Source organism: Lithobates pipiens, unplaced genomic scaffold, assembly GCF_037356315.1.
Source record: "Lithobates pipiens isolate NorthernLeopardFrog02 unplaced genomic scaffold, aLitPip1_a1.2 Scaffold_1, whole genome shotgun sequence".
NCBI lineage: Eukaryota > Metazoa > Chordata > Amphibia > Anura > Ranidae > Lithobates > Lithobates pipiens.
The window spans coordinates 227,995,884-228,021,046 of record NW_027507685.1 but is presented as its reverse complement, the minus strand read 5'-3'; the positions used below and the strand labels follow the sequence as shown (position 1 = coordinate 228,021,046).

The window sequence follows — 25,163 nt, the reverse complement described above, 5'->3', positions numbered from 1 at the left end:
TTCTAGGTGAGGGAATCAGGAAGTGAAGCGAATCGGCTTCACTTCCCGGTTCCCTACTGCGCATGCGCGAGCCGCGCCGTCCAATAGGAAATCTCCGCACTGTCACTGGGACCCGTGTGTGTCCCAGCAGACAGTGCGGCAGGGCAGGAAATGGCGTAGACTCCCACGGGAGTCTATGCCTGGAAGTGGGTGAAAATACCTGTCTTTGACAGGTATCTCCACCCCCATCCCCCCTGAAAGGTGTCAGTTGTGACACCGGAGGGGGGGAGGGATCCGATCAGTGGAGGTTCCACTTTAGGGTGGAATCCCGCTTTAAGAAATGTATGTAATATACACAATTTGCAACAAACAGGGACATTTCTGAGATTTGCAATACAGTAGCGCTCTTCAAAGAGATAATAATTCTTTAAGTTCTAGCTTAGGCCTTGTTCACATGGGACACATAAATCCGTACCCTGTGTGAAGCCATGTTTACCCACACAGGTGTTCTGTGCATCCCTATGCAGGCAGTCCTATTGCTTTAAGTTGGGATGCAGCAGCTGCATAGACACAGAAGCTACTCCCAATGTGACATGCATGCGAGTGCACCGCATGGGGGCCATGCGCCCACACGGATGTCATATTGGCAGCAGCAGAGGAGGAGGAAAAAGAAGCAGAAGCCAGGACTCCGGGGGATTGGGAACGTGAAATGTGACCATAAAAGTGGGTTGCTGTTTTGGAGAGCTGCCTGCTGTAGTGTTTGCCATGGTGTCAGAAAGAGAGAGAATCCAGGCTGTCACATCTCCGCAGAGGTCACAGCTGTCAGAAGGTAATTGGTTCCATGAGAGATCTCCATTGCCGGGTCCTGAGTCACTGCTGATATCACTGGTTCTCTGAGCAATCACCGTTGCTTGCTCCTAAATCATTGCCAACATCACCAGTTCTGGATGGAAGAGTGCTGCTTGGTAGTAAGAGGCTGCTTGCCGCAAGTTCTTTACCCACTTCCTAAAGGGACGGGGTTGATTTACTAAAGGCAAATAGACTGTGCACTCTACAAGTGCAGTTTCTCAAGAGCTTAATAAATAAGGTAAACCTTCACTTTGAAAAGCATACCCAAACACGTGCAAGGAAAATGAAAGATAAATGCATTTTTGCTTCCACATGATTGGATGATGGAAAACAGCAGAGATTCTGTTCACTTACTAAACTCTGGAGCAACTGCACTTGCAGAGTGCACAGTCTATTTGCCTTTAGTAAATCAACCTCACCATGTCACCTCTAATTTGGAATATAATTTGGGTAATGACATCCTGTACTGTGGGATACACTTCAGCCTGAGCACTTCCCAAATAAATCCACCTTATTTGTTATGCCGCATCCTTGTGAATTTATACAGAGCAATGTTATTCTGATGCTCCTGCTTCAGTTTTGGGGGTGCCCAGACCTTACTATTGTCACATGCTGCAGGAGGGAAGGAGTTTTTTTGCTACCAATCAGGACAATAGTGCTGGAGGAAGGGGGGCTTAAGGAGGAAGACTTGCTGGGAAAGGGTTAGCTAAGGAGGAGGACTTGTGAACTCCAGACAAAAAATAAATAAATACATAGCTCAATAAAAAATTAAAAAAACAGTTTCTGCTACAATACCCGCTTTCACTCCAGAGCTGTCCACCAAAGTAATTTATTGCCATTACTAGATGTCCTCAGTTTTCCTCAGGTTAAATGATAGCCACCATTAGTGTTCCTCAGTCTTCTGCCACACGATGGGACTTTCCGACAACGAAACCGTGGATTTTTGTTCAAAGGGTGTTGGCTCCAACTTGTCTTGCATACACACGGTCACAACGTAGTGACGTACAAGACACGTGATATCTCCATTACGAACGCTAGTTTTACAAGCTTGCGGCTCATCCTTGATTCCGAGCACTGGTGTTTGTACTTTGGACTTTTGTCTGACAGACTTGTGTACACACAATCGGAAAATCCGACAACACACATTTGTTGGCAGAAAATTTGAGAGCATGCTAGCCAACATTTGTTGGTGCAAAGTCCGACAACAAATGTCCAATGGAGCATACACATGGTCAGATTTTCCACCAACAAGCTCACTTTCAACTTTTTCCCATCGGAAAATCCGATCGTGTGTATGGGGCATAACTCAGATTACGTGGCGCCCAGCATAATTCAATGCACTTTGTCTGGGAACTTTGTCTGCCATGGACTGCCCCTTGGGGTGCTTTATCACACAGCCTGGGCTCAGGGAACTACTGTAGTGAACAACACTTACACATCATTACATGGACAATGTTCAGGGCAGCTGTAAGGAGTGCTTCTTGTCACTGCCAGAGGAGAAGAGGAAGTAGCCCTAGCAGTCCCAAACTGCTGGTTGGAATCTAAACAGTGGGGGACCTTGAGTGGAAAGTGAACAAGTCTTGCTTTTTACTGCTGGTGATTGCTGGTTTGCATTTTAGGTTCTTTTTGGGGCTTTTCCTTGTAGCTTTTTAACACCTTTTTTCTGACACCTTTTAAAGGGGAGTGGTTAATTGGTCACAGGTATTTGAGGCCTATATAACCTTTTGTCAAACTCATTGTGAGCCTGCTCATCTTTGAGTTTGCTGGAACTCTGTCCAAGAGTTGAGTGGCGAGTTAAAACCAGGAGTTGAAACAAGGAGGTTATTACAGGGGTCATAGTACCTATGTAGTGTGAGTACCTGAGTGTTGTCTGAGTAGTGTGCAGATTGTTAGTACTTGTGTATTGTGGGTGCACACTAGTACCTGTGTATTGTCTTGTTGAGTATCAGTGTCAGGAAGCTAGTTGATAGGTAATTTGGACTGGGTATAATCTCTAATGCTCATTAAATTAATAGGTACGATGCCCGGCGGGTGTGGAGAGGCGACTCGTTGTACATCCTGCGGCATGTATGCGTTCCTTGATCATCTGATCGAGGGCGAATACTACTGTGCAAAATGTAAGCACATTGTTTCCCTGGAAGCCCAGGTTCTGAATCTGGGGAAGCAACTGTCAGCACTGAGAAGACTCTCCACACTAAAGGAGAGCCAGGAACGTACACGGCAGGTGCTGTCAGGGGCCAGCACAGAGGTGGGTGGAGACAACGAGGTGCAGGCACTAGAAAATAGTAGATGGGTGACAGTCAGGAAGGGTAGAGGGGGAAGTGCCAGGGAGGTTGATCCAGGGCTGGAGCATCCGAATAAGTATGAGTGTCACTGGTGAAACCAGTCAGGGACCAGCACTGCTGGAGCTGAGGGACTCTCCTAGTTGCCGGAAGAAGAACTCCAGTGAGAGTGGGGGGAGCGAAGGGTAAGGAAAGACAGATTCTGGTGGTAGGGGACTCAATTCTTAGGACAGAGAGGGCAATCTGTAACAAAGACCTGAAGCGCCGAACTGTATGTTGTCTATCGGGCGCTCGGGTTCGGCACATCACGGACCTGGTGGACAGATTACTGGGAGGGCCTGGGGAGGACCCGGCTGTCATGGTGCACATTAGCACCAATGACAAAGTCAGAGGCAGAGGGAGTGTCCTAAAGGACAATTTAAGGGACTTGGGAGCTAAATTGAGGAAAAGGACATCCATGGTAGTATTCTCAGGAATACTACCAGTACATCGAGCCACACCAGAAAGGCAGAGGGAGATTAGGGAAGTAAACAAGTGGCTGAAGAGCTGGTGTAGTAAGGAGGGGTTTGGGTTCCTGGAGGACTGGGACGACGTCTCAGTCGATAACTGGTACTATAGAAGGGACGGACTGCATCTAAATGAGGAGGGTGCAGATCAGCTGGGAATAAGGATGGCCAAAAAGTTAGAGGGGTTTTTAAACTAGGCGATGGGGGGAGGGTCCAGAGATAGAGATAGTCAGGGTGGAACATATTCCAGAGGGTAATATTAGGGACATTAGTGGTAGGGTAACCAAAGCACATAAACCCAAGGTAAGTATAGTAGCAAGTCCTAGCTGCAATCGCGGAACACCCAAGAGGATAGTATGTGACCAGTCAAAATATATTAATACATAAAAGTGTTTGTTCACCAATGCCAGAAGTCTGCCAAGCAAAATAGGTGAGCTGGAAGCTCTGGTGCATCAGGAGAGCTATGATGTAATCGGCATTGCTGAAACATTCCTCACATGACTGGGCTATTAATATTCCTGGCTATGCACTCTTTTGGAAAGACAGAGTAAAAAGGAAAGGTGGAGGGGTCTGTCTGTATGTGAGAAGTGATCTCAAAGCGAGTGTGAAAGAGGACCTGGTGGATGGAGAGTGTGATGAGTCTGAAGCATTATGGGTGGAACTGCATACAGATGTACATAGTTCAAAGTTAATCATTGGAGTTTGTTATAGACCACCCAATGTTCATGAGGAGGTGGAGACTCAGCTCCTTGCACAGAGGGAAAGGGCTGCAGGGGCTGGGACAGTGATAATAATGGGGGATTTTAACTAGTCAGATATTGACTGGAGTAATGGCACTGCTGGGACAAAAGGGCAAAAATGTATAAACCTATTACAGGACAATTTTATGGTCCCATTTATTAAGGCCCCAACTAGGAATGATGCTCTGTTGGACCTGATAATCTCAAACCATGCAGTGCGTATTACTAATGTTCAGATAAAGGAACATCTGGGTAGCAGTGACCATAACATGATTTCATTTGATGTTAGCTGTAAGCAAAAATCACATACGGGAAAGATAAAAACATTTAATTTCAAGAGAGCAAACTTTCCAAGGATGAGGGCTGCTCTCCAGGACTTAGACTGGGAGAGAATATTGGCATCAATGGGCACAGAACAGAAATGGGATTACTTCAAAAAGACTGCTTGTGAACTCACTGCAAAGTATATTCCCATGGGCAATACGTTTAAAAGGCTAAAAAAACCTATGTGGCTAACGGCCAAAGTTAAAAAAGCTATAAACTATAAGAAAAGAGCTTTTAAAAAATATAAAAATGAAGGAACACTAGTGTCATTTAAATGTTACAAAGAATATAACAGAATATGTAAAAAGAATATGAAAAAAGGAAATCAAGGATGCAAAAATTCAAAACAAAAGACAGATTGCAAAAGATAGTAGGACAACCCCCAAAAATTTCTTCAAATGTATTAATAGTAAAAGGGTCAAGTCTGAGCATGTAGGCCATTTACAAAATAATCTGGAGTGGGTGACTGGGGACAAAGAGAAGGCTAATTTATTAATTACTTTCTTCAGCTCTGTGTATACAAAGGAGCATGGGGGAGCTCATGTGCATAATGGGGGTGGTAGTGACACAGCCCCAAATCCACAATGGCTCAAAAGTGATATGGTCCAGAAATATTTAGACAAAATAAAGGTGGATAAAGCACCTGGACCTGATGGCATCCACCCACAGATCCTAAAAGAATTGAGCTCTGTAATTTCAAAGCCATTGTATCTAATTTTTATGGACTCATTAATGACAGGAATAGTACCACTGGATTGGCGCAGGGCCAATGGGGTGCCTATATTTAAAAAGGGAACAAAGTCTTTACCAGGTAACTTTAGACCTGTCTATAGTTGGGAAGATACTGGAGAAATTAATAAAAGACCACATAGACGAGTTCTTGTAGCAAAAAAATATTTTAAGCAACAGAAAGCATGGAGTCATGAAAGACAGAAGTTGTCAGACAAACCTGATTTCTTTTTATGAGGAGGTAAGTAAAGCCTTGGACAGAGGGGTGGCGGTGGACATGGTATACTTGGATTTTGCAAAAGCGTTTGATACGGCTCATGTGTAAGGTAAAGTCTACAGGTTTGGAAATATCAGTTTGTAAATGGATAGAAAAAAACTGTAGTGGTTAATGATTTTTACTCTGAATGGACTAAGGTTATCAGTGGTGTACCCCAAGGTTCAGTGTTGGGACCCTTACTTTTTAATATCTTTATAGATATTGGGTCTCGGATCAAAAGTAACATTTCCGTCTTTGTAGATAACACCAAGCTATGTAGTGGAATAAAGTCCTTACAGGATGTCTCCAATTTACAAGCCGACCTCAATGCTCTGTCTAATTGGGCGACTATGTGGCAGATGAGGTTTAATGTTGCTAAATGTAAAGTTATGCACTTGGGGACTAAGAATATGCATGCATTATAATTCTAGGGGGAATACAACTGGGGGAATCCATAGTGGAGAAGGATCTGGGGGTTTTGGTAGATCATAAGCTCAATAATAGCATGCAATGCCAAGCTGTGGTTTCCAAAGCGAGCAAAGTCCTTTCTTGTATTAAGAGAGGTAGGACTCCAGAGAGAGAGATATCATTTTGTCCCAGTTCAAATCATTAGTAAGACCTCATCTGGAATATGCAGTTCGATTTTGGGCACCAGTTCTCAAAAAGGATATTTTCGGGAACTGGAGAAAGTGCAGAGAAGGGCAACCAAACTGATAAGACGCATGGAGGAGCTCAGCTATGAGGAAAGATTAGAGGAACTGAATTTATTCACTCTTGATAAGAGGAGATTAAGGGGGGATATGATCAACATATACAAATATATAAGGGGTCCATATAGTGAACTTGGTGTTGAGTTATTCACTTTACAGTCAACAAAGAGGACAAGGGGGCACTCTTTACGTCTAGAGGAAAAGAGATTTCATCTCCAAATACGGAAGGGTTTCTTCACAGTAAGCCCTTGTACACACGGTCGGAGATTCCGACAACCAAATCCATCGGAGTAATTCCGATGGATTAATTCCAGAAGAGGTCCGGAAGTGATGTTGCATACACACGGTCGGACTACATTGTCAGAAAATCCGATTGTACATAACGTGATGACGTTATTTCGTTACGACGGGATACGTACAGGCTAGTAACCAATAGCTTTGGTCTAGGAATTTGATCTGAGCCTGCGTGGCACTTTGTCCGTCGGAGTAGGCTACACATGATCAGAGTATGTCCAATCAGAGCATTTTGTCGGAAAATTTTACCGGCAAGTTGGAAAAGTTGGTCCGTCGGATATTCCGACGGAAACAGTCCAATGCAGACCACACACAGTCGGAATATCCGACAAAACGGTCCGATAGGAAACATTCCGTCGGAATCTTCCTGTTTATTTGTTTGACACCTAAATAAAGGGGTTTTTTTTGGTTCAAGAAATACTTGCCTATGTGTTTTACTTCAAAAAGAACAGTTTAATTTGTGAGTAGGCAGGTACATTTCAAAAATACAGTCAAATTAATAACAAGGGGCACTAACACCAAACTAGAGGTTAAAAAAGAAAACAATAAAATAAAAAAATAATGGCGCTGTGGTAAGTTGACACACAAAACAAAATTACAAAGATGAGCAAACTGTCAAAAAAGGAGATCTTGATTAAAAAAAAAAAAAAAAACAAAATAAAAAAATAAATACATAAATAAAATAAAAAAATATTGGGGAGACGTGACAAATTAAGATATTATATTCATGAAATGAGGAAAAAGAATAAAGAAATACGTTTTGGAGAAGTGTATGTGAATATGAGCAGCAAAACAACTTCATTCTTGTAGCATTATAAAGAAAAAGAGAATGCACTGCATTAACCACCTCAATACAGTGCACTTACACCCCCTTCCTGACCAGACCAATTTTCAGCTTTCAGCACTTTCACAGTTTGAATGACAATTACTCAGTTATGCAACACTGTACCCATATGAAACTTGCATCCTTTTTTACACACAAATAGAGCTTTCTTTTAGTGGTATTTAATCACTAGTGGGTTTTTTATTTTTTGTGCTATAAATAAAATAAAACGTAAATTTTGTGAAGAAAATGCCTTTTTCTTTGTTTCTGTCATAAATTTTTTCTAATTAGTAATTTCTCTTCATAAATTTTGGCCAAAATTTATACTGCTACATATCTTTGGTAAAAATAACCCGCATTAGTGTATATTATTTGGTCTTTGTGAAAGTTATAGAGTCTACAAACTATGGTGCCAATCACTGAAAATTGATCACTTCTGATGAGGCCTTCAGTACATCAGGTGCATCTCATTTCTTGAGACACTAACAAGTCAGGAAAGTACAAATACCCCCCAAATGACCCCTTTTTAGAGAGTAGACATTCCAAGGTATTAAGTAGCATGGTGAGTTTTTTTTTAAAGAGGGATTTCACTGTGAATTTTTTTTTTAAAAGCCAGCAGCTACAAATACTGCAGCTGCTGACTTTTAATAAATGGACACTCACCTGTCCCAGGATCCAGCGATGTCGGCAGCCGAGGCCGATCAATCGCTCGGCCCCTGCCGCCGCCATTCTAGGTGAGGGGATCAGGAAGTGAAGTGTTGCGGCTTCACTTCCCGGTTCCCTACTGTGCATGCATGAGTCGAGCAGCGCAATAGGAATTGTCTGCGCTGTCTCTGGGACCCGTGTGTGTCCCAGCAGACAGCGCGCAGGGACAGGAAGAGGCACAGACTCCCGTCGGAGTCTATGCCCGGAAGTGGGTGCAAATATCTTTCTTAGACAGGTATCTGCACCCCCACCCCCTACCACCTGAAAGGTGCAAATTGTGACACCGGTGGGGGGAGGGTTCTGATGAACGGAAGTTCCACTTTAGGGTGGAACCCCGCTTTAAGTTGTCATTTTTTTCCCACAATTCTTTGCAAAATGAAAATTTTATTTTATTTATTTTTTAATTGTCATATTATCAGGTTATCTCTTACACACAATATATGCATACAACAAATTACACCCCAAAATACATTCTGCTACTCTTCCGGAGCATGGGGATACCACATGTAAGACTTTTACACAACATGGCCACATACAGAGCACCAACATTGAAGTAGTACCTTCAGACGTTCTACGAGCAAAAATGACACATCTCATTTCACAGCCACCTATTACACTTTTGAAGGCCCTGCAGTACCAGGACAATGGAATTTCCCATAAAATTACCCCATTTTGGAAAGCAAACACCCCAAAGTATAATCTGTGAGGCATAATGAGTCTTTTGAATGGTTCATTTTTTTCCAGAAGTGGAAAAATGTGGAAATAAATGAAACGCTTTTTTTTTTTTTTTTTTTTTTCTTTTTTTTACACAAAGTTGTAAATTTATAAGATATTTCTAACACATAGCATGTATATAGCAAAAATTACACCCCAAAACACATTCTACTACTCCTCCCGAGTATGGCGATACCACGTGTAGGACTTTTACACAGCCTGCTCACATAGAGAGGCCGAAAACTGAAGTAGTACCTTCAGGTGTTCTAGGAGCATAAATGACACATCTCATTTCATTCCTACCTATCACACTTTTGAAGGTCCTGGAGCACCAGGACAGTGGAATTACCCACAAAATGACCCCATTTTGGAAAGCAAGCACCCCAACGTATATTCTATGAGGCATAGGCTGCAAATAGGTACTCGGATGGGCTGGTGACAGGCAGTTGAGTACTCTGATGGCCTGGTGACAGGTTCTCCGATGGCCTGGTGACTGGTATTTGGGTACTCTGAAGGGCGTTAATAGGTACTCATATGGACTGTGACAGGTACCCAGATGAACTGTGACAGGTACTCGGGTATTCTGATGAGCCGTGACAGGTACTGGGTACTTTGATGGGCTGTGACAGGTAGGCGGATGGACTGTGTCAGGTACTCGGGTACTTTGATGGGCTGTGACAGGTACTCGGGTACTCTGATGGACTGTGACAGGTACTCGGATGGACTGTGAGTGACAGGTACTGTGATGGGTGGTGACAGGTCCTCTTTATTGGGGGGGCAAACAGTGTGTGTTGGTGTACACTGTAAGCGGTAATGAGATGTTACAGCAATCTCCTTCTCACACACCATCAGTGTGTGAGGAGGAGAACCCGGTAACATCTCGTTACCGTGGTTGGTTTACATTTTAGTGATCGGCTGTGAAACGATCACAGCCGATCACGTGGGTAATGGCGGTTTACCAGTGTCTGTGACTAGCAGTGTTCCTGGGAACATGCCGCTACCGATGTGCTCGCATACACGCACCGTACACAGTGGGGGTGTGACCATCTGTGATCGCCCATGACTTCATCACGGCCGATCACGTGGTAAACAGCCATACCCAATGGCTGTTCATCCCCTCGGTGGCGAGCGGTGCATCCGTGACACACTGCCACCGAAGAAACAGAGATGTGCGAGCACGATCGTGCGCATTCCCTGTTTAAACGGGAGGACGTCATATGACGAGCTCCTGCCACAAAAGATGCGCCGCCTGGCCATCATTTGAGGCCTGGCGGTCGGGAACTGGTTAAAGAATTTTTAACATTGCAGTGTGACGAATGTGCTATATCGATTACGAATGGTAGTTTTACCTGACCGAGCGCTTCCGTCTCAGAATTTATTCTGAGCATGCGTGGCACCTTGTCCGTCGGACTAGGCTACACATGATCAGAACTGAGGCGCATCGGATCATGTTGTCGGAAAATTTTATAGCTAGCTCTCAAACTTTGTCGATCGGATATTTCGACGGAAACAGTCCGATTAAGCCCACACGCGGTTGGATTATCTGACAACACGGTCCGATCGGACATTTTCCGTCGGAATGTCCGACCGTGTGTACAAGGGCTAAGGCACTCAAGTCAACAAAAGTTGTACAGAACCTTTTTTTTTCATGTGACTTGGGTTGCAGCAATTAAGATGGCAACCATTGAAATTAATGAGTTATGACTTGTCATGCGACTTTCTGTGTCACACATTGTGGTAGTGTGAACCAGGGCTAAGGCCTCACTGCTGACCATGAAGACCATGAGGCAAGTTTCCTAGGCCATCTGGTTATCTTGTGTCTATAACTATTGTGTCATTGTGTCTATAACTCAGGGCTTGACAAATTTGCTTTGAATCTAAAAGACAATTAAAATAGTTAAGAGACAGTTTTTTAAAACATTTGCCTACTGGTTACTTTCAACTCCTTCCTGCCCAGGCCAATTTTCAACTTTCAACACTTGCACTTTGAATGACAATTGCATGGTCATGCAACACTGTACCCAAATTACATTTTTATGATTTTTTTAAGACAGATCAAGCTTTTCTTTTCTGGTGGTATTTAATCACCGCTGGAATGTTTATTTTTTTTCTAAATACATGAAGAAAGACAGAAAACAATTTTTTGGAAGAATTTTTTTTTCTTAATTTGTTATAAAATTTTGCAAATAAGTCATTTTTTTTCTTCTAATGTGCAGTGATAAGGCAACATTGGTGGCCCGTTAGGTGACTACAGGGCTGTCCAGGGGGGTAGCGGGCTCTCGGGCTGCCTAAACCCAACTCAGAGCCTGGCCAGGGGGGAACCAGAAGATGGGCAGGGAGTCTTACTGGACAGCCCGATCTAGACCCCCCACCCAGTGGAAGGGAGTAGAGAGCTGCACAGGGGATACTACCTGCCAGGGACTCTGCACTGCTCCTCCCCTGCCCCTCCTACTACTTTACTGTCCCACATTTGCCATAACCCACCCTTCACAGTCCCATCCCTATCCTCCATAAAACATGCCCTCATGGCGCTGTCCCTTCACATCACCCAACAATGTTGCTCCCGACTATTATACAACAGATGTTACAAAACACTTTCAATACTGAAAAGGAAAAAAAATGAATTTAATTGTTAGGCCCCTTTCACTCTGGGGTAGGAGTGGTGTCAGCTGTAAAGCAGCGGTATTTTTAGTGCCGCTTTACCGTCGTTTGAGCGGCGGTATTCGGCCACTACCAGGGCAGTTTTAACCCCCGATAGCGGCCAAAAAAGGGTTAAAACCGCCCACAAAGCGCTGCTGCAGCGGTGCTTTGCCGGCGGTATAGCCGCACTGCCCCATTGATTTCAATGCGGCTAGCAGGATTTTTTTTTTAACCATCCTGCTACCGCACCACTCCAGTGTGAAAGCCCTCCGGCTTTCACACTGGAGAGAAAGGGGCCGGATTTTTTCAGGCGCTATTTTTAGCGCTGTAGCGCCTGAAAAACGCCTCCGTGTGAAAGGGGCCTTAGGGTTTATATACACAAGCAACAGACTCAGATTTAAAAAATAGATATAATTTAAATATTTTATAACTCAAGACAAATGGAAAAAAAGTAAACAGTCACCTCAGAGGGGCAAGTCAATTTTATTGATAATTTAAATCTTAGTTACATACCAAAATTCTATTATTTATTGACTTAATGTTTATAGAGTAAGTACAGTCTTATTACCAACATGCCATTCATTCTCTCACCTGCCTCATATCTGTATCTGATCATTTCAGGTCTCTGTCTGGTGATTGGGACAATGATGTTTCTTTTAAGTTCTAGATCATTTATTCAATATATAACTGGGGGATTAGACCCCCATAATCTGATACATCACCATTCCAGTCCACTGAAATCACCCAACAACCTCAGATGTGATTAAGGAGGTTTGGTATCAACTTTTCTGCACCCCAACCCAACTGATGTGAAGTTTATAGGGATATCATTCTTTGTTTTTATTTTATAATATCAGGAACATGGAGATAATGCTAATAAACCTCCTGCAGCTGGGAAGCCAGACAGAGCCAATGGAATTTCTGAGAAAAAACATTTAGGGACTATTCACATTACAGATTATGTTCACACAACATATTACAGTGCATTACAGTCCACTGCCTTAAGACAGCCCATTTATTTTGAAAGTACTGGTAGTGCAGTTTGACTCAAAAATTGGACATGCAGTTTTATTTTTAAGAAAAATTTTGCAACACACCCCATGTCCATTGTAATGTGCTGCAGTGCTTTGTCCTCTACTGTGCAGAGCGTTCAAAACAAATGTCACCACAAAACACTGCAGTGCATGCGTTGCACTAAACAATCCGTTTGTATGTGGAATATACGTACTTAACAATAACCTTTCTTTCGTTTAAGCAACATTAAAATAAATGATCTACTCTGTTTCTTTTTATGCACCCCTGGTTTTGTCGCATTTTCTATGTAATAAAATTTGTATTTTTTTAAGTAAAATTGTATTCCAAGTGTATTTGGGCACCGTCATAATCCCAAACTCTACGTCCCTTATATCCATTCTATTAAAATAAAAAAAAAAACAACATACTGACATTTTCCATCCAGAATCAAGTCATCAATGGTCTCTTCTTATATTCCTCTAGAATAGTCTGAGTTCACTCATTTATAATATACCTGCTTTGATATTGTAACATCAGCGGGTCCATAATGTGGGTTGTGGACTGTAAGGCCCCTTTCACACATGCGGACATTACGTCCGTATTTCAACCATCCGTTTGTGGATGAAATACGGACATACATGCATTCCTATGGGATAGCGGGTGTCTGTGGATGAACATCCGCAGACACCCGATATCGTCCGCCTCCGCAATTGTCCGATTCTGCAGACGGAGGAAAATCCTATTTTTCTATCCGTCTGCAGAGCGGATCGGATGAACACAGACAGACGGTCCGTGCTCATCCGATCCCCCATAGAGGAGAGCAGAGAGCTGACAGGGCGGTCCCCGCACAGTGTGCAGGGACCGCCCCGTTATCCACCAGCTCAGCTGGGACAACGGAGCGATCCCCGCTGAGCAAGCAGATCATCACGGGGTGGATCATTACTGATCCGTGCCGTGTGAAAGGGGCCTAAAGTAGAATGTGCAATTCGCTTCATTACAAAATGAGTTTTGACGAAATTTGACACATTTGTTAATTATGAAATATTTGAATTAACGAAAACCTGTTAAATTCGAAAAGAACGAAAATCCAAAAATTCAAAAGAACGAAAATCCGAAAAACACAAATTTGAAAATCTGAAATAACCAATAACCAACTACTAAATTATATGTATTGGAATTTACTTTCAAATTGTCTGCTAGTGAATGTAACAAACACAAATGTATCCAAAGTTACAAATTACTATTATTCATTTGTTACGTTCTATTTGTTTAGATACAGCATTTGTTATTTTGAATAATTCATAACTTCGGATAAATTCATATTCATCACGTTCACTAACAGCCAATTTTGAAAGGAAATTCAAATACCTATTATTTAATAGTTAGTTATTACTGCAGAAATTTTGAATTTAAGCAATTTCGATATTTTCCGTAATTATGACTTTTTTTCAAATTAACGAATTTCGATCTTAACGAATGACCCAGAAAAAACAAAAAATGAATGAAACGAAAACTAACACATTTTTCAGCAGTGCACATGTCTACTGTATAGGCATTTTCAAACAGGTGATGAACAGCGTTCGGGGTTCTATAAATTGCTTTTGTTCTATTCAGCATACAAAGTCTATGGGTATGCAAAACTTGCTTGAAGCAGATCAGGAGGAAGTCAACTGCAGATCCAATGTACCTGTCAGTAAATTCTGAATGATCTCATACGTGTCTCATACTAATGCAATCGACACAAGTCCAAAGCCCAATGACACAGGCCCTAAGGCTCAGTGCTCAGCATTTTCTGACAAGCTTCTTTCATCTCTATGATGGCTGGGGCACTTATATATACACACCGAGGAGTTCAGTCCATTATGGATATTGGTCTGCAAAGAACTCCTCTGAATGAATGGAAAGGAAATGCCAATGTTGGTCTGACCTTAGCGGGTTGCAGATGACAACACCATTCATAGTAAAGATAAGGGAAGCCTGCCAGAAACATTCTGACATACATGGAAAGGGCAGCGGGAGAGCCGTGTCTATCTGGCACAATGGGACATCATCCATCTGAAGAAGCCCAGCTGTTATTTCCAGAATATGATGGTGGTGTCCATGATGATATGAGATGTTAAACGTAGGTATGGTATAATGTCTTTTTTTACAAATCAAACTATCAATTACAAATAAAATAAAATCAAACCAAACCAAAAAACCTTCACCTTATTGCAAATATGTAAAAGTTATTAAAAAAAACAAAGCTAAAAAAAGCAGAATTATGTTGTATAATATAATTGCTGTATAAATCCTATTCCTACAGAAAACCTGTCATAGAATATGGTACATTGTGCTTATGGCCTCATTAGCCGTGTATCAGGATATCAATGTTCTTCTGACAAATGTACAGAGAAAATTCCCCCCAATAATAAAGGAAAAGGCGGCTGACTATACATGGCTGGCAATAAAACAGAACCTGTGAAGATGGAGATATGAGAGATGCCAGATTGGATTTTTTTTCCGGAGTGCAAGTTCTGGGGCTGTCATCCTGATCCTTGAATTACTATCACCCTGGTCCTTGAATCCACCACACACACACACAATTCCCTGACCTGACACAAACACACAGAAGGGAATTGTGACAGCATGTCTGTTCCATGTCACTGATTCATGATGTACTCAAGCCAAGATCATTAACATAGAAAGGAGTCTATGCCCATAAAACAGGTCAGAAATGGGATCTCTCATGACTCTATCCTCATGAGCTTACAGGGGTCCAATATATGCTTCCCCTCATTACTCAGATATTACTGCAGAGCCTGGGAAGTCAGATGCAGAGTACTGAATAAGATGATGGTACTATTCAGAAATCCTCAGCACTGAAGTATAGACAGCACTGATCCAATCAGTTAAATCTGTATATGAATATTTATTATATCACAGACCTTTATAGGGGTGACATTGTCAGCCATGATTATTTTATTAATATGGGGAAAATACTTCTCTCAATCTTCATACATTCGGTGTACCACCCTGGTTTTACATTCAAAAGGTATTCTTTTATATACACCAGTGGATTAGAATATATGACAGGTTCTCTTTAAATTACATGGGATTAGATATATTAATGAATGTAGACAGAAGCAAGTGCAATAGGCTAAATCCGAATGGAAAGAAAAGCCTCCCCTCCTCTTCCTGTGATGTTCTCCATCCTGTACATTCAGGCTGTCGGGTTGGAGGAGTCAGAATTGGCATCTGAAGCTGTAAAAGAAAGTGGAGAAGTTTAGTCTGTATGGAGATCATGGTAAATGATGATTATCATATAATACTATATAAAGTACAGAGAGAGAACATCCTTCTGACACGCACTTTTTATTACAGAGAAAAGTCTGTACAGAGAGACACTATTGGGGATCTCCTCAGTTATTTCCATTTGTATCATATAATGTAGGTAATGATAATAAAGTTACTTGTATCATAGAATAAGATGATCTGCAAGATGTCTCACCTCCCCACATATTCTACACACTGTACACTACAACACAGAGAACAGGACATGATGGGATACTTACTACTGGTGGTCTTGTAGCCTTCTCCCCTCTCTGAAATATATAAATTATTGTGTTAGAAACAGGAAAATGTTAAATAAAAACTCATCACAATCTGTCAGCCAATATCCAAACTCAGAATTTCGAGGCTAGAAACATCCACAGATGGGGTATAACCCATCAGAAAAGACCCAAAACTGACTAATATAATTATAAATGGCAATAAAAAAAATAAAAAAAAGTTGAAGAACAGATCCCTACTTTCTATAAATGACACTATGGATGCTGATAAAATAATAAAGAGACAATATCATGAGAGAATAACGAAGGCCGCCATTGCTGCAATCCCCCTTTGAGAATGCTCATTCCCTGGCTGTCTTGCTCATGTTTGGCTTCAGTGCTGTCTGAGATGGTGAAACAGAACAGATACAGTTAGTTATGGAATTGGACACTTTTCTGGCATTCATTTACAGCATGCTCGTTCCAGGTCTGTGACTCCCCCCCCCCAACACCCCCTGGATGACCCCCCCCCCCCCTCTATTTTATACTTTTAGTTTTTTCCTTTGCATGGGTCTTCAAATTGGTCACATGATGTGCAGGGTCCTCTTTCTCTTAAAATATTTTTCTGCTAGTCGGTGGTTCTTGATGATACAGATAGCAGCGCTGTTATTAAGACATCAGTGCCTCTCTGTACAGGGTGTCATAATGATGCCCCCTAAAAAGCTGTCCCAGGTTGAATAAATGTGACGGAACTGCTTGGCTTCCTGCCCTCCAAACTGTTCCAGCAGACCGAGAGCCAATATCAGCCCTTTACCCCAATCACCGGACACAGACAAGATGTGGAGATAAAACCAAAGGAATGACTGTTTATTGAAAATAAATACAGGTTTTTATGGTCAGTCACCACATGAACAATAAAAACAAATATTTACCCAAAACATCACACAATGGTTTAGATAACAAGGCAGAGCTGACACAAGGCTAATCCCATCACATAGGAACCTCCAAAAGTCAGCCAAATTAGCCAACAGACAGAAACAATAGGGGACTCAATTAACAATGGGAATGCACACCTAGGAGGCGCACAATGGAAGAGATGTGCCTAATAAACACACAACACCTTAATAAACAGACTAGAGCCCCTGGTATCAGATTGCTTGAGCTGATTAGATTACCATCTGCTCTGAGTCTCAGTCTGAAGCAGTCATTCCTGGTTTGGACAGAGATGCAAAAAATATGGCTGTGGGTTCTCCAGTTCCCAGTCTGTTTTGGGGAGACATGGATTTGAATCTGAAGCAAGACCACTCCATGTGTCCCAAATGCACACAGCTCCTAAGGAGTGGTGTTCCTTTAAAAGCCCAGGCCCATAGTCAGTAGATAGGAGGCTTGCCCCTAGTCCTCTCAGAAGCCTCTGTCCCAGTTTGGTCCGTCACACTGAGGACATCTTGTGACAGAGAAGAGATACTGTGAGAGACAGTGGAGTGGAGGGTTCAAGTACTGGACCCAGACTTTAAGCTCGGGGAGGGGGGGATAGCAATGGCGGCTTCCATAATTATCACTTTAACCGGTTCCCGACCAGCACACGCCGATGTACGTCGGCAGAATGGCACGGGCAGGCATATTGGCGTACAGGTACGTCCAATCTTTAATGCCACCCTGCCATCGCCAGCGCGCCGCCGCCGCCCTTGCGTGCCGGTCAGGACCTCTGAGAGCATGGTCGCGGGTCCCGCGGACTCTATCGCCGCAGGCATACCTGCGATCGTCTCACGGGGCGGCTGAATGGAGAAATGCCATTGTAAACAGCATTTCCCCATTCTGCCTAGCAACTAGTGACGCTGATCTATGTGATTGGAGCAGAGATCAGTGTTCACTACATGAAAGCCCAGCCCACCACAGTTAGTAACACAACCCTAGGAACACTTAACCCCTACACTGCCACCCACTGGTTAACCCCTTCACTGCCAGTGTCATTTACACAGGAATCAGTGCATTTATATAGCAGTGATTGCTGTATAAATGACGATGGTCCCAAAAATGTGTCAAAAATGTCCGATGTGTCCGCCATAATGTCGCAGTCACAATAAAAATCGCTGGTCACCGCCATTACTAGTAAAAAAAAATATTAATAAAAATGCCATAAAACTATCCCTATTTTGTAAACGCTATAACTTTTGCGCAAACCAATCAATAATCGCTTATTGCGATTTTTTTTTTTTTACCAAAAATATGTAGAAGAATAGGTATTGGCCTAAACTGAGGGAAAAAAATGTTTTTTTTTTTTATATATTTTACGGGGATATTTATTATAACAAAAAGTAAAAAATAGAGCGACAATTTTGAAAAAAAAAACGCATTATTTTTGTTTATAGCGCAAAAAATAAAAACCAATGGGTGATCAAATACCACCAAAAGAAAGCTCTATTTGTGAGAAAAAAAGGATGTCAATTTTGTTTGTGAGCCACGTTGCACGACCGCACAATTGTCAGTTAAAGCGACACAGTGCCGAATCGCAAAAAGTGGTCTGGTCTTTGACCAGCAAAATGGTCCGGTCTGTAAGTGGTTAAGCAATCAAATTCTTCTGAGCTTCATCGATTTATACTGTGAAAGAAAATAACATGTGATAAAAAAAAATTCAATCACTTACTCTTGTAGCAAAAGATTCCAACACCAACAGCGACTGCAATGATGACAACAGCACAGGCAATGCCAATAATCATAGCAAGTGGGAGGCCATTATCAGGTTCTGAAAGAGAGATCCATGAGATGGTGGGAATAGTGAGTGAGAAGTTCAGGTAAAGATACTTTAGAATAGAAGACATGTAATAATCAGACCTCATGTACACAGATGGGAAGAAACCGTAGATATGCCCAGTGTAAAATTCTGGGTGTTTTCCCACGTCATATTCTTATAAATTTTGATGCTTCTGTGCATCACTGTGTACCCTTCATGCCCGTATGACATAATTACCGTACGCTGAACCTCTGTGTACCTGTATGCATTGTACGCACATCTGTGGGTAAATGCTGATGCACAGAAGCATCCGTGTTGACAAGCATAAAGCTGCATACAGCCAACCTCTAGAATAGCAGGCTGTACACAACGCCTGTGTCTTCCAGGGTGCAGGAAACTCCTGGAATTTTATGCTAGGCTTGTCTTTACCAAGACAATTGAAATCAGCTGACAAATTCTTTGCAAAGTCTGTTCTGTTTGAGTGCAGAGAATGCACATCATCTGACAGTCAGGGCCGGTTCACACTATTGCACTGCGAGAACCCTGCGAATCAACTGCGGGTTCCCACATCGCACCCGACACGAACGGCAGTTCACACTGTCATATGCAAACTTCTGGAGAGTGTCATTATATGTTACCGACATCCCCATTTCAGCTCGCATATTGCACTGAGAACTGACAGTTCGGACATGAATTGGATTACATATATGTGAACACACATGCGATCTGATTCTGGTCCGAACAACAAAAAGGTCCTGTACGTGTTTGCACCGAATGCGGTGCGATATCAGCCATACTATCTGTATGACTGACATCACACCGCACAGATATTGCATGTAATGTGAACAGCAGTGCACTGCGAATTACATGCGATGTCTGCCATCACAATAGTGTGACCCGGCCCTAAGACCTTGTTTACATGCAGTCCTCGGTGCGGTTGAGCAGCGTTTTTATTCCCCCTCCAACTGCTCCTACTAAATCTACCATGACAGACAGTGTGGTGTATATTCTGCAGCCATGATGCTTTGCATTGAGCTGCAGCAAAAATGATCCCCTTTGGGTTCATGTGCGGGTCTTTAGAGGTTAAAACAGGCAGTAAGTAGGCAGCAGAATGCTTCCTCACCCCCTGTCAAATGCCCTTTTTATAGGCCGATTCACTGCAGATCACTCTTCAGGAGGACACCGCCCACAGTCTTATTAATCAGCCACATTGCTCATGTAAAATAAGAATGAACCGATTTTAGGTATCAATCCCCAGCCATTTTTGATTGGCCGGGCAGAGAGATCGTCATGCCCATGCATGCTCGGGTGTTCAGTCATCTCTGCACTGCTGAAATTATACCCTGAGCTGTGTGTGACTAGCTCAGTGTACAGTGCAGACAGACAGGACAGCAACTTTAATGCAGAAGAGACATCGGGGGGTTATTTACTAAAGGCAAATAGCTTGTTCACTTTGCAAGTGCAATTTGAACTCTGCAAGGACATTTTCTTAAGAACTTAATAAAATAAGATGAAGCTTCACTCTGCAAAGAATACCCAATTACATTTTTGTTTGCACATGATTAGATGACAGAAGTCCCTCTTTTACTAAGGTCTGGAGTAAATTCACTTGAAAAGTGCCGTCTATTTGTCTTTAGTAAATCAGCCCCAGTATGTCTTTTCTGTATTAAAAATTCTGCCTGTTCACTTTTTTTTTTCACACTGACGTTACACTTAAACTTATTTTTTACTCATGGTGGCCGGAGGTCCTGGCTGCATTTCTGCTACAGACATGACTGTAGCTTCCCCTTGCCTTAATCACAGGGATTGGTCAGTGACCATCTTATGTTCTTACGTAATGTAATATTTAAAAAAAAGTGACGGAGATAATAGTTCTAGATTATAGGAAAACAAATACAGTGCTCCACAATATTAAAAATAGACAGAGTTAGGAAAAATGTAAAGTGCAAAACAAATAAAACTGATCAATAATGCACTCACATTTAACACCACAGAATGTCATTGCTGATGAAACGCGTAGGGTAGAGTCACAGCAGGAGAAGTCTGCGCACCAAATGTAGTGCCCATCTTAAAAATGTTCTTTTTTTTTTTTTAATCACGTCGTTTTTAATTATTAAACATACATACAGATATGTCACATTAATCCATGAAGTATCAAAAAATTAAAACTTATTAATGTGGTTTTCTATTTTTTTTTAAATGTGAAGGCATTATTTTACTAAATGGACTTTAAAAAAACGTGCTGTACTATGAGATACCTCTGCCGTTCTTTTTGACTACTACCCATTGGGAGTTCTGATGGTCACCATGGTAGGAACAACTACTGAATAGGTTTACCCAAGGGAGAAGCTGAGAGATGTTCCATTTCAGAAGGAGATGTCTGACTGTGCTTTTTGACTGCAAGGTCAAATGTATTTGGTCAGATACTGACTATGCAGTTTGAGGGTCTGTGTCACACATCCTTATGAGCACCACCTACCATCCATTTAAAGAGGAAGTAAACCCTGATGGGTGTTACTTCCTCTTTGTCTCCCTGCAAAGGTAAAGCATAAATGGCTACTATGCATTGCACAGTAGCCCATTATGTGTCACTTACCTGACACAGGAGCCAGCGATGTCACCTCTGTCCCCTGTAGCACCAAGCGTCCATCGTCTTCCGGGTATCGCTGCTCCGGTGCTTGAGTGGCCGGAGCAGTGATGACGTCACTCCCGTGCATGTGCACAGCCACTAATGGCATATCGCCGTTAGCAGCGGCATGCTCAGTTTGCCGCTGTCTATGGTGCATGCTCTGTAGACAGCGGTGCCTGTCCTTTTGCAAACATTTCCTAAACAGTGTAGGTTTAGAAGACATTTCATGGACCTTCAGGTAAGAATTAATGTAGGCTTACCTGTAGGTAAAAGTGGTCTGTAAGGGTTTATAACCACTTTAAGGACGTTAAGGACTTACCTGATCAATTTTGATTGGTTTGCACTTCTTTGTTCATCCCTTTTCCAGGCTCTGTCTATTTTTAATATTAGTGGAGAGCCGCCATTTTCATATAGTTGTGTTTATATTATAGCCTGCAATATTGTGTCAGCTGCTCATTTCTTGATAATTAAATTTGTGATTTAATAGTTTTGGATTGGCAATTCTATTTTCAAGACATGTTGTGAATATGAACACAGAGAAGTTCATTTACTAGAGGCCAATAGCCTGTGAACTTTGCAAGTGCAGTTGCTCCAGAGCTTATGGTACTTAATGAGATGAAGCTTCACTTTACAAAGAATATCCAATCAAATGCGAGGAAAATAAAAAACACAGCATTTTGCTTGCTCATGAATGCAGTGGCGTAGCGCGGGTTGTCAGTGCCCGGGAATGGCAAGTAATTTGCTCATGGTTAGTGTTTGACTGAAGCCATTTATTATCAATCAAATGTGTTTACTCTTTTTAAATAATAATGACAACAGAAACAATCCAAATGACCCTGATCAAAAGTTTACATTAATACTTATGTAAACTGTGTATTGCCCCCTTTAACATCAATGACAGTTTGAAGTCTTTTGTGGTATTTGTGGATGAGGCTCTTTATCTTCTCAGATGGTAAAGCTGCCCATTCCTCTTGGCAAAAAGCCTCCAGTTCCTGTAAATTCTTGGTCTGTCTTGTATGAACGGCACATTTGAGATCTCCCCGGAGTGGCTCAATGATATTGAGGTCAGGAGACTGAGATGACCACTCCAGAACCTTCACTTTATTCTGCTGTAGCCAATGACAGGTCGACTTGGCCTTGTGTTTTGTATCATTGTCATGTTGGAATGTCCAAGTACATCCCATGCACAGCTTCCTGGCTGATGAATGCAAATGTTCCTCCAGTATTTGAGATCATACTACATTCATCTTGCCAACAATTTTGACCAAATTTCCTGTGCCTTTATAGCTCACACATCCCCAAAACCTCAGCGATCCACCTCCGTGTTTCACAGTAGTAATGGTGGACCTTTCATCACAGGCCTTGTTGACTCCTCTCCAAATGTAGTGTTTATGGTTGTGGCCAAAAAGCATCACTCCAAATGACTTTGTGCCAGGAGGTTTGAGGCTTGTCTCAGTGCCGTTTGGCGTATTTTAAGTGGGATACTTTGTGGCATTTGTATAGTAATGGCTTTTTTCTGGTGACTGGACCATGCAGTCCATCTTTCTTCAAGTGCCTCCTTATTGTGCCACACCACATGTTTTCAGAGAGTCCCGTATTTTACCTGAAGTTATTTGTGGGTTTTTCTTTGCATCCCAAACAACTTTCCTGGCAGTTGTTTCTGAAATTTTAGTTGGTCTAACTGACCGTGGTTTGGTTTCAACAGAACCCCTCATTTTTCACTTCCGATTGGCATTCTCAATTCCTTGGATATCTTTTTATATCCCTTTCCTGTTTTATACAGTTCAACTACCTTTTCCCGCAGATCCTTTGACAATTATTTTTCTTTCTCCATGACTCAGAATCCAGAAACATCAGTGCAGCACTGGATGAAAGATGCAAGGGTCTGTCAGGAGTCTAGAAAGTCATTGACCTTTTATACAAACACACTAATTACAAGCAAACAGATCACAGGTGAGGATGGTTACCTTTAATAGCCATTCAAACCCCTTTGTATCAACTTGTGTGCATGTTATCAAGTCAAAATCACCACCAGGGTATGTAAACTTTTGATCAGGGTCATCTGGGTAGTTTCTGTTGCCATTATGATTTAAAAAGAGTAAAAATGCAGTTGATTGATAATAAATGGCTTCAGCCAAACACTAACCGTGAGTGAAAGAAAATCTTTGTGTTATCCATCATATTCTCTGAAAAACGGCCAAGAAATCATAAAGTCTGCCAGGGTATGTAAACTTATAAGCACAGTAGACCACATGTGTAGTCATGGTTAGATATTTTATCAAACTTTCTTCTTCTACTTACCGTATTTCTTAGTAAGAACTTCCTCCAGACTGCTGTGGTCCACATGACAGGAGTAAGTGTCGGCTTCCTGGGTTGGCACTTCCACACTGACTCTGATCTGATAGGTGCCATCAGGATGGGGGAGAGTTGGACTCATTTCATCTGAAGGAAGATGGTCCTTCCCATTCCTCATCCACTTCACATCCACAGGTCGGGGGTGAAATCCGTACACCAGGCACTGAAGTCTTGTTATTCCATCTTGCTGAGCACGACCCCACACCTTCACCTCTGGACGCACTGAGGGAGATAAAAAAATAAAAAATAAAATCTATAAAAACACTGATGGTATACATATAAAGAAAAAATGGTTGGGACTTTGTATGAGGCCATGACTATACAGTACACAGGTCTCCATCCCTATTAATTGATAAGGAGGGGAAAGGGGGAGAAAAGGGCAATGGGACTTTGTATGAAACACCCCACTAGGGTAGATTGAAACAATTAATATTGAATTATTACTAACACAATAGAGTAAAGTGCAATAAAAAGCATTAATGGTAAATCAATATATACGATACAGAATGGAGGTAATCATGAGTAATACATGACATAGTAAAAATTCATAGTATAGTAACATTGTTGCACATAATTAGTAATAAACCAGCAGTAAACTCAAATGTGTGTAAAAACATAATATGTAAAAAAAATAAAAATAAATTGGATTGATGATTCAAACAAGTCAAACTCATGGTAGACACATGATTACTCTGGCATAGCATCAAATAGTAAAATCTTGACGTGTTTCGTGGATTGTTTCCACGATCAGGAGCAGCTATACATTGGGGGTACCTAAAATGAATTATAAATTCATAATCAATGGTAATTGATTGTAACAGGAAGAGAGGGAACAAACAACTATGGTCCTAGCACTCTTACCTATGGGTAGAAGGTTATAAAGGTAGATCATGATGATAATGATGATTGGAGGCAAATTTGAGATTACTGCTGGTTTATTACTAATCATGTGCAACAATGTTACTATGCTATGATTTTTTACTATGTCATGTATTACTCATGCTCACCTCAATTCTGTATTGTATATATTGTTTTACCATTAATGCTTTTTATTTCACTTTACTCTATTGTATTAGTAATAATTTATTCATTATTGATTGATTCAATCTACCCTACTGATGGTATACAGTTACAGAGCACCTGGAAAGTGCCTCACTTTTTCCACATTTTGTCATGTTACAGCCTTATTCCAAAATGGATTAAATAAAAAAAATTTCCTCAAAAAATTCTACAAAACAATACCCCATAATGACAACGTGAAAGAAGTTTGTTTGAAATCTTTGCAAATCAATAAAAAATAAAATAAAAATCACATGTACATAAGTATTCAAAGCTTTTGCCGTGACACTCAAA

At 41.7% G+C, this 25,163-nt stretch overlaps 2 protein-coding genes across 7 annotated transcripts in view; both read right to left on the bottom strand.

Moving 5' to 3' along the window:
- The window catches only part of LOC143984050 (class I histocompatibility antigen, F10 alpha chain-like), a 692,198-nt gene that overhangs the window by 539,203 nt on the left and 127,832 nt on the right, over positions 1 to 25,163 (bottom strand). The gene's annotated exons all lie outside the window — the stretch shown is intronic.
- LOC143984059 (class I histocompatibility antigen, F10 alpha chain-like) overlaps positions 1 to 25,163 on the bottom strand; it is a 682,453-nt gene that overhangs the window by 542,755 nt on the left and 114,535 nt on the right. For 2 of the 6 annotated variants that reach the window (XR_013274710.1, XR_013274709.1), the window contains exons 4-7: positions 23,757 to 24,032; positions 18,740 to 18,838; positions 16,120 to 16,149; positions 15,024 to 15,808 (exon numbers count right to left, since the gene is read on the bottom strand). The exons of 3 other annotated variants lie outside the window; for them this stretch is intronic. Coding sequence is in view for 1 of the 3 variants with exons in the window: in XM_077484380.1 (XP_077340506.1) it covers positions 15,768 to 15,808; positions 16,120 to 16,149; positions 18,740 to 18,838; positions 23,757 to 24,032 (446 nt within the window). In the remaining 2 variants the exon portion in view is untranslated. Of the gene's footprint in view, positions 1 to 12,015; positions 15,809 to 16,119; positions 16,150 to 18,739; positions 18,839 to 23,756; positions 24,033 to 25,163 lie in introns of those variants that run through there. One more of the 6 variants, XM_077484380.1, reaches the window with a different exon arrangement.